The 10,622-nt window shown below is 41.1% G+C and overlaps 1 protein-coding gene across 1 annotated transcript in view; it reads left to right on the top strand.

The window, feature by feature from the left end:
- Positions 1 to 5,562, top strand: part of LOC107570019 (NACHT, LRR and PYD domains-containing protein 12-like) — a 15,301-nt gene extending 9,739 nt beyond the window's left edge. Inside the window, exons 7-10 of the mRNA XM_016256214.1 lie at positions 4,381 to 4,554; positions 4,698 to 4,871; positions 4,982 to 5,155; positions 5,385 to 5,562. Of these exons, the coding sequence (XP_016111700.1) occupies positions 4,381 to 4,554; positions 4,698 to 4,871; positions 4,982 to 5,155; positions 5,385 to 5,562 (700 nt within the window). The remainder of the gene's footprint in view (positions 1 to 4,380; positions 4,555 to 4,697; positions 4,872 to 4,981; positions 5,156 to 5,384) is intronic.
- The last annotated feature ends 5,060 nt before the right edge of the window (positions 5,563 to 10,622 follow it).

The following is a 10,622-nucleotide window of genomic DNA, read 5'->3' as shown; positions in this document are numbered from 1 at the left end:
AAAACTTGAGGTCTTGCTGCTTTGTTTGTTGTGATGTGGGCGTTTACACGCAGTGCGCTTCACGTGGATGATTATAATATCTATAGGTCACATTAGATATAATGAAGGGAGACGTGAAATACTGGACATCATGTTGATTTCATATGGATTACTTTATCACAGAATATTTGCTTTCGATAAGACTTGCTTAGTTTAAAAGTAGACATGTCAAGGTTTCTATAGATATATCTCTCATGTCTCTTTGTTGAGTATTTGTTGAGTTACAGTTCATTTTAATGATGCGTTTCTAAATAAAGATCACGCAGACCAAGGCGGCAGACAGCGCACCATGTTTGTTTTCTTTATTTTATAAATGCACAAAGTTTTGTTGTTATTATGTGTCTATACAAATAAAAGTAGACCATTTACAGATTCAATTGATGTATTGCTCTAATCCGTAAGATCAAAACTGAAAGTGCAATTTAAGTTCTTTTCGGTGTTATCAGGAGAAGATGCCACAAAACGCATATCCGCGTTTGTCGACCCCAGAGGGTTAACTGGCTCTGGAATGACTGGAGCAAGCTTGACTGGCCCTGGAAAGACTGGAGCGGGCTTGACCGGCTCTGGAATGACTAGAGCGGACTTGATTGGCTCAGGAATGTCTGGAGTGGACCTGACCGGCTCTGGAATGACTGCAGTGGGTTTGACTAGCTCTGGAATGACTAGGGCTTGACCGGTTCTGAAGTGACTTGTGAGGACTTGACCGGCTCTGGAATGACTGGAGTTGACTTGACCAGCTCTGGAATGACTGGAGTGGACTTGACCAGCTCTGGAATGACTTGAGCGGGCTTGACTGGCTCTGGAATGACTGGAGTGGGCTTAGCTAGCTCTGGAATGATCGGAGCGGGCTTGACCGGCCCTGGAATGACTGGAGTGGGCTTGACCAGCTCTGGAATGACAGGAGTGGGCTTGACAGGTTCTGGAGTGACTGGTGTGTACTTGACCGGCTCTGGAATGACTGGAGTGGGCTTGACCAGACCTGGAATGACCGGAGCGGACTTGACCGGCTCTGCAATGACTGGAGCGGACTTGACCGGCTCAGGAATGTCTGGAGTGGACTTTACCAGCTCTAGAATGACTGAAGTGGGCTTGACCACCTCTGGAATGACAGGAGTGGGCTTGACCGGTTCTGGAGTGACTGGTGTGTACTTGACCGGCTCTGGAATGACTGGAGCGGGCTTGACCGAACCTGGAATGACCGAAGCAGACTTGACCGGCTCTGCAATGACTGGAGCGGACTTGACCGGCTCAGGAATGTCTGGAGTGGACCTGACCGGCTCTGGAATGACTGGAGGGGGCTTAACCAGCTCTGGAATGACCAGAGTGGGCTTGACCGGCCCTGGAATGACCGGAGCGGGCTTGACCGGACCTGGAATGAGCGGAGCGGACTTGACCGGCTCTGGAATGACCGGCGCGGACTTGACCAGCTATGGAATGACCGGAACGGATTTGACTGGCTCTGGAATGACCAGAGTGGACCTGTCTGGAGTGGTCTTGACTGGCTCTGGAATGACTGGAGCAGGCTGCTCAAAACTGGCCTCCATGGCCATGACCGAAGCAGCAGGCAACTTGAGATCCTCCAGAATTAGTGCATGAGGGGTCTCTGAACAAAGGGTTATGGCCCTCCTTGCACGGGTCCTCCTACCCGTATGCCTCCCGGGGCAGGAGGTTGTCGGAACTCCCACTATTAGGTTTACTTGGTCCAACATAAACACAGGATTATCAAGAATGGACATGACTGACTGACTGTCAACTTAACTGGGACAGACTTGACAGACACAGGAACAGAGGTTGACTGGGAGACTTCTCTCTGAGATACCTTAAGCTCGACCACTTCAGAGGTCTAGGTTGACTCAGGGGTGACCGAGGTGGGTTCAGCTGACTCAAAGGGTGGAGCCAGCACTGAACTGCTCTCAGGGCCTGGAGCTGGCACTGAGGACTCACTGGCAGATGCAGCAACTCGAGCCACCCTCTTTCTTCTGTTCCTTCGTTTCTCAGTGGGAGTCAGAAGATGATCGTGGACTTGACTCAAAGGAGGAAGGCGGGCAGGGTGGTTGCTGCAGACATCCTCAGAAGGGTTAAGGATCTGCCTGTCTTTGCGGTGATGCACATAATGGGAGAAGTCCTAGAAATTCAAAACATGCAATTGCTCCATCCCCCATCGTGGCAGGGGGTAATCAAGAATGAGGTTGAAGGCCTCATTTAGGACTGCATCATCATATTCAAGGCCCTTAGCCATGGTCCAAAAGAACTGAGCAAAACTCAGTGGATCCTCAGCTCGCTCCAGTGTTGGCTCCAGCTCCAGAACTCGCTCCAGTGTCGGCGCCAGCCCCAGTTCCCGCTCCTCGTAAGTGCTTTCTAGAGCGCCATCTAGTGCGATCTAGAAAAATCTAAGGCCACGGAGGATCCGCCATGGCCTCCTGAGTCCCCTGCTCCGCCCTAGCCTCCTGAGTCCCCTGATCCGCCATGGCTCCCTGATCTGCCCTGGAGACTCTCCTTGTCTCCAGCCTGTTCCAGTCCTGCACCAGCCTCCAGGGCGCCCGCCGCCCCCTCCCTGATGGTACTGTTACGGCGCGGGAAGCGACAGCTTCTAATGTATTAAAGAAGATAGTGCCCATACTGCTAGTCATTTTGTCTAGTTCATGAGCATTTATGGGTACACAGAGCAGTTGAGATAAATCAGGCAGGTAATCTGTGAATCTATCTTTGGTGGTTGGAACAATAATTCTACCCGGACTATAACACGGAGCAATATAGTTAATATCACTAATACGCAGCATCACTTTGAGGTACAATATCTATATTAGTAAGATCAATTCTGTGCAATATAATTAAATCTAGAGTATGATTAAAACGATGCGTGGGTGCGGTGACATTTTGCTTGACCCCAAAGGAGTTTATTAAGTCTGTAAATGCAAGTCCTAAAGCATCATTTTAATTTAATATTTTGACCTCACTATTCGGGGAACAGACATCGTCTTTATAAATTGGACAACACAATAATTTTTATTATTTGAGTGGGTGGAACAAAAGCCATCATAGAAGTTATTTGAGAATTGGTACGGACATGAAGTAATTTACAGTGGTGGCTAACCTAAATTATTAGAACACTAGTATTTTCACCAGCTAAAAATGGTTTTAAGCCAGTTATTTCTATCTTTTTCTGTAGTGCTGTCAGTAGGAAATTTCAGTTTACATTTCCAATCATTTTGCAATTAATTGTAATAATCCAGTGAGATTTTTGTCTGACAGCAGCCAGTACTCCACACAGAGATCTGATCTCATCATCATCTAATCTGTCTGGAATTACATAAAGAAACGGAACAAACTGAGACAGACTAAATTCAGAATAACTGTGGCAACATCTCCAAGATGCTTCAAGAGACCTACCTGAAAAACTATGTGCAAGTGCACCTAGAGCAAAAGCTGCTTTAAACAAAAAGGATGGTCAAAGGATGGCCAAATGATGATTTAATTTAGTTAATAGAAGTTAATTGATAAAGAAAATCAGTCACACTTTATATTAGGTGGCCTTAACTACTATGCACTTACATAAAATATAAGTACAATGTAAAAACATTTATGTACACAATAAGTGCATTGTACCAAATGATTAATTTAAATGTACATAGTAGTTAAGGCCACCTAATATAAAGTGGGAGCAGATTTATGACATTATTTTTGACAGCATCCTCATTTTACAGCATTTTTACACAAGTGCCTAAAACTGTTAACAGTACTGTAGCTTTGCAGGTAGGTTTTTTTAAAGCATCTTGGAGACGTTGCCACAGTTCTTCTGGATTGAGTCTGTCTCAGTTTGCTCTGTTTCTTCATGTCATTCCAGACAGACTGGATGATGTTCAGATCTCTGTGTGGAGCACTGGCTGTTTTCAGACTCCTTGTGCAAACAAAAATCTCACCGGGTTATTATAATTAATGGAAAAATTAATGTTTGGAAATGAAAAATGATATTTCCTACTGACACACTACAGCAAAAGATAGAAATAACTGTCTTAAAACCATTTTTAGATGGTGAAAATACTAGTGGATTTTGGCAACCACTGTATGTGATCATATATACTGCAAAATCTGTTGTTAAAAAACATTATGGTAGTTTTAATTTGCATTTGGACATTCAGTGATAATCCCTCATGAATTTCTGTGGGATTGAGTTTCATTTTTGAAGAAATGTCACTGCAGTTGTACAATTTCACATTGACTTGGGTTGACAATATCCAGTATCAAATATGAAAATATGAACATTCTTTTGCACTAAAAATGAACACTACTTTTAATCATATCAAATGCCTGTTTCATAAAGTTAGAGGCCTTTTATTTTAGGTTGATGGCCTGTGAACTTACAAGGAAAAGTTGTGCGGCATTGGCCCAAGCGCTTCAGTCCACATCTACAAGCCTGAAACATTTAGATTTAAGTTTGAATGACCTCCAGGATTCAGGAGTGGAACTGCTCTGCGTTGGTCTAAAGAACCCTTCCTGCAAGCTTGAGACACTGAGGTATTACAATCAGACAAGTAGACAGTGTTCATTTACAGGGTAATAACATGATGTTGATAGATGACTGATCTGATGAAATAATGTCACATGCTGTGTATCACATGACACTAGTTCATGATTATTTGCCACTCTACTATTTACAGTCTATCAGACTGTAAAATTACAGCCAATGGATGTTCTGCATTGTCACCTGCTTTAAAGTCAAACCCATCACACATGAGAGAGTTGGACCTCAGCATTAATAACCTGACAGACTCAGGAGTGAAGCATCTGCTCCCTGTGTTTGAAGACCCATGTGTGCATCTAGAGAGATTATGGTAATAGTCCTCCAGTTTGTTTGTTAATCATGTAATGTACATCTCACACTTAACAAATGAGACTGGATGGACATTTGGAGCATTTTTCATTGTTTTTGTGCTTTTCTCAGGCTGAATAATTGCAATCTCACACATGAAAGCTGTCGGATGATGGGTTATGTAAACGAAGCAGAACACTCAGGTCTGAGAGAGCTGAACCTCAGTGCTAATGCAATTCTGGATTCAGGTTTGAAGCAGCTTTTAGTGGCACTGAGACATCTTCTGTCAGGACTGCAGTCACTGAGGTAATAAAGATTTCCTAATTATTTTCAGTAATTAGTCATTTCAATTCAAACTAAATGAGAGAATTGATATTGTGAAAAAATATATTATTGTGAACTGTAACTTCAAATTGAACTATACAGTATATTGAAAGGTATGAATCTGCACTCTGCAGAACATTTGACTGTTTTCACTTGCACAAAAGATTTGTAATTTTAAGTAATCTTGTTATAACTGCACAACCCTTTGCAGTGTAACATACTGTGGGCTTACGGCAGATGGGTGTGCTGCTCTGGCATCAGCTCTCAGCTCTAACCAGACACAGCTAAAAGCACTGGATCTCAGAGGAAATAAACTGACGGATTCAGGAGTGAAGCTGCTCTCACATCTGCTGGAGGATCCACAAAGTAAATTGGAAAAATTTGAGTAAGTGTTTGAAACTTAGAATACAGACAGTATACTCCTTGTGCTATGCCATAAGATATCCTATGATAATTTACACCTTGTTTTAAAGTTAGGTATTATTATTTAAAAAAATAAGCCAGGATTGGATTACTGTATATATTTTGGCTGTTTACCACAATATTCAGGTGAATCTTAAGTAAATGTTTGGGCCATATTTCACCCCGAAACAAAAAGACAGAAGTAGAAATTTAAAGATATCCATTGTAGTATTAAGAATTGAATACTGCAATAAAAAGCCTAATGGACCACAAAACCAGTCATAAGTGTCAATTTTTTATTTATTTCATCATGCTTCAAATTTGTAGCGGTGCTATACAAAACCAGTTTTGTGTATCGATACGAAATCCATAAATTTTTGTCAGCATGTTCTGAAGATGATCTGAGTCGAATTTAGTGAAAATCGGACCAACGGTTGAGGAGGAGTTCGAAAAAGTATGTTTTCAACATAAATCAAAGTGACAGACAGGAAGTTCGGTTGACTGTGGCATAATTTGTATGTGTATTGTCGGCATAAAACAAGTAATATTTTGAGACCAATTCCATTACAATAGGCTAATGCAATCAAAAGTTTTTAGCATTTTTGGAAATGTCATAATTAATGGTTAATGAATGGTTTATCACTCTTGACCAATAGGTGGCGCTGTTACCAAAATGATGTGGCTTGGCCAGTTTGAGGTGACAATGGCACATACAAAGTTTGGTGTAAATATGTCAAAGCTTTGCAGAGATACAGCCTCAGATGCATCTTTCCAGCAAATTCGTTGATGCGTTAAATTAAAACCGTTTCGTATATTGACACGAAATCCATAAATTTTGGCCAGCATGGTCTGAAGATGATCCGAGTCAAGTTTGGTGAAATTCAGACTGACGGTCTAGGAGGAGTTCGAAAAAGTAGGGTTTCAACATAATTCAAAATGGTGGACAGGAAATTCAGCCAATTATGGCAAAATTGGTAACGATGTTCTCGGCATGATCCAAGGAATCTATCAACATCAGTCTCAATAGACAATAGGCTAATGTAAACAAAAGTTATTAGCATTGTTCGAAAATTTATTATAACTTTTGACCACAAATTGGCGCTGTGCCCAATCTTTTTGAGTACTATCAGTGCATGGTGCGACGATGCATACCGAGTTTCGTAACGATACATCAAAGCGTTCGTAAAATATTGAATTTTTTGACAAAATTCAAAATGGCCAACGCCCAAAATGACTGACATGTGAAAATTGGGTATGATTCGAACCATTCAGAAGTTATAAGCAAAAATAGCCATTTTTCGTATCTCCTGACCACTAGGTGGCACTGCGCCGAAACACTGCAGTTAGCCTCAGGTCATGATTGTTATAACATACACCAAGTTTGGTCTCAATACACTAAACCTTTGCGGAGATATAGTCTAACATCCATTTTTGCATGCTTTTTGTCTAATTCGTTTGTGCGTTATTTGAGAACGGTTTGAGTAATCGACTTGAATTCCATACATTTTTGCCACCATGGTCTGAAGATGATGTGAGACAATTTTTCAGAGGATTCAGTGGAAAAAATAATTTTACTTCTGTGCCTTACAGTTCAAAAGTTATTAGCATAAACATGAGTAAAATTTTGGACAAGTGATGGCGCTAGAGAGTTTGAGATAGAGACTCCAAACTTGCTGTGGTTGATGATGAGACTGTCCTTTATCAGTGTGCCAAATTTCATAACTTTCCCGCAAGCATTTCTATGAGCTGCCATAGACTTCCAGAGCCGAAGAATAAGAACTCCAACGGATACAATAGGTGCCATCGCACCTTCGATGACCATGTATTTTCAGTTTATTTTAAGATGCCTTACAGATTTTTCAAGATAATTTATAAATAAGTTACAGTTAAGTTATTTTAATTTTAAACATTTTCTATAATTAAAAAAAAGGCTTTCTAAAAAATAGTGTATATTGTAGTTTGACTTGGTTGTCAAAAAGCAAAAGCATCTGCCACCACAATTGTAGAATGACCCAAAGAACAAATCTCCCCAATGAACATACCACAAAACGGCTTGCAAATAAGACTAACAATTACAAACGCAAACAAAACACACCATTTATGTGGTGCATGCTTGAAAGCATATGCTACTTCTGTATGAGGCTGTGCTTGCATTTCTGTGCTTGGATATAGATATTGAGAGCAGCTACAGTTCTACCATTACAGGAACAGTTCACCTAAAAAATGAAAATTGTCATATCATGTCAAACCCATTTGTTCTTTTTTCAGTGAAACAAAGAGGCATTTAGCAAAAAGTTCATGCTGCTCTATTCCATACAAGGAAAGTGAATGGGGACTGTAGTTGTCAAGCTACAAAAATGACAAAGAAACACCATAAATGTACTCAAGTTTAATCAAAATCTGAACTTTGCGAGAGAAAAAGACCCAATGTATGTCTAGCATACTCAGAAGTTTCCCCTAATGTTAGTGTATGAATTCCCTTGTGGTTATTTATTTGGCAAACCATTCCTAATGTTCTAAGAACATAGGTTTATTTTTAATAACAATAAACATAGTTCTAGAACGTCCAGAGAAGTTTTTGTGCCAATCTAATAAAACGAACACAAAATGTTCTCAAACTTTTTTAATCTCCTTCCCCACTTTCTTTTTTTATTATTTACATAACATAAAATAATGTTCCAACAACATTGCAGAGAGTTTTTTAATAAAACCCAATTTATACAGAACATTCCCTAATGGTTATTTTGAGCATTCTCTAATGCTTCTTTTTATTTTAGAACCATAAAATCTGTTAAATGTTTCTCTTTTCGTAATCATAAACTACATTTAGGGCAATTTCTCGACGACTGACATTTGTGTAATACAGCATTTAATCAAATTTAGAATTTAAGATTACTGTCAAAACGTAATAATGATAGCTTACAAATATGAATCTGTCACTCTACGGTAAGATAAACGCACAAAGAAGATGCAAATAGTCTTTATTAAAGCCACACAAGGGTAAATCCAGGACAGAACAGGCAGGAGCACACTTAGGGACGTAGTAGACCGGACAAACACAGACTGCACAGACTAGGGATTAAATAAATGGGATGTTAACAAGACACACCTGAACTAAATGACACAATCAACGGGAGACAGAAACTAGGTCACACAGAGCACATGAAGGATGAAAACACATCAAAAACAGTCCAGGGGTGTGACAGTTTGCCCCCCCTCCCAGAAGGCGCAACCTTGCACCGCAGAAACAACAAATGGAGGGACGGAAGGGGGACCTGGGAGGAGGACAAAAGAGTGGATGTGGGATGGTGGAAGGAGATGGCAAAGGGCTAGCAGGAAGGCAGGCAGACAAATACTGGAGGAGGTTCGGGCGGAGGACGGATACCCGGGAGGAGGACGACAAACAGAGTCCAGGGTGGAGACGATGGAGGGAGGAGCCAGGGAGGAAACAGGAGGAGGCAGGGCAGATCAGATGAAGGGAGGAGCCAGGAGGAACCAGGCAGGACCCAGGCCGCAGCCATGAAGGCGACCCACAATGAAGCTGACGGATGGAGGAGCCATGGTGGAGCCGACCGACGGTGATGGAGCAGGTGGTGGTGAAACCAGAGGTGGAGACAGAGAGCAAATGGTCAACGACAGACCAAGGTGGAGCCGGAGGGACGAGGGAGCCCGGCGGAGCTGGTGGACTGACGGGCCACGGTGGAGAGGAGGGAGCTAGATGGTGAGGACTGGTGCAGAGGAGGTGGGAGTGGGAGGCTGGGTGGGAGTTCAGCATGCTCAGGGGGCTTAGGAATGGTGTGTGCTGCCCACACACACCACAAGGCCACTCCCAACACCGGGAGAACCAGTGACAGGGGAACGACCTCCGTGGTCATTGTCCCACAGCAGGCCCGGCTCCAGAATCAAATCACTGAGGGTGCTTCTTAAATTAGTGAGGGTGCTGTAACTATATATATATATATATATGCTATGGCGCAAAGAGCGCTCACTAAAAAGCTGTCATTCATCTCAGTTCATCACGATCTCACAAAGATACGTTATTATCAATTAAGTTCTCTACGCTGCACAACGCATCAACACTTTGTTATAATGAGATGATTCATGCTGAACACAACACCTGAACAAAAACTCAGGCGATTTCAGCAGTGAGTGAATTCTAACTTAAATGCCTCTGATTTAAGATATCAACAGATATGTCCGTGATTGGCTACATTGCTCAACGCTGCAAAAACACATTGCGCTCTGGAGATCGATTTCTATGTCAAACCATAACACACTGGATAGTTTGCCAAATATTCAATAAAATGCCATTAAGGGGAGACGCTGCAGCCAAAAACACAATTTTTTCATGCACCTGTCAATTTTGACATTTTGGGCTTTTTGGGCTTTTCATAAAGTGTTGATAAAGACCAGTGGAAAGAAAACATCCAAAAGACACTGTTAAGTGCTTATTTTATAGCACTTTATCTATTTGTGTCAATAGATTTCAATTGCAATACATATTTTTAAAGGCTGTTTTCTCAAAATGAGTTTTTTCTCCTACACTGAGCCATAACTCTCCACTTCAGTAGCACTTACACACACCAAACTTTAAATTTTTATTCCGGTCTATATTCTGAAGATTTTTACAGAGGGATTTGTTCATATATATTTTGCTTGATTGTATACAACATTTTATTCCCCCCAAAATTTTGAAAATATATTGTTTTCTGGCTCTTCAAAGATTTTTCTGAATTATGGAATGACAAAAGGAGATACCCCAAATTCACTCTGTAAAAACATTTGACTCTATGTCAAAAATATTCAACAAGAATTTTGAAACTGACTTCATCCAGTGTTCAGATTTTTGTACTAGAATTTAATTTCATTAAATAATGCCTCATTTGCACATTTAAACATAATGTTTTAGAAAACTTGTAATACAAAAAATGTTTGCAATTATCAATGTAATCAATCAACTGGGTAAGTAAGGTGATAACTATTAGTTAATATTTTTACCCTATTCACCTGCAGTGTCTCGCCTTAATACAACTTTAACTGAGGGTGC

This window comes from Sinocyclocheilus grahami, unplaced genomic scaffold, assembly GCF_001515645.1.
Source record: "Sinocyclocheilus grahami isolate Dianchi unplaced genomic scaffold, SAMN03320097.WGS_v1.1 scaffold1405.1, whole genome shotgun sequence".
Taxonomy (NCBI): domain Eukaryota; kingdom Metazoa; phylum Chordata; class Actinopteri; order Cypriniformes; family Cyprinidae; genus Sinocyclocheilus; species Sinocyclocheilus grahami.
The sequence above is the reverse complement of the archived record's forward strand: the minus strand, read 5'-3'. Positions and strand labels throughout refer to the sequence as shown.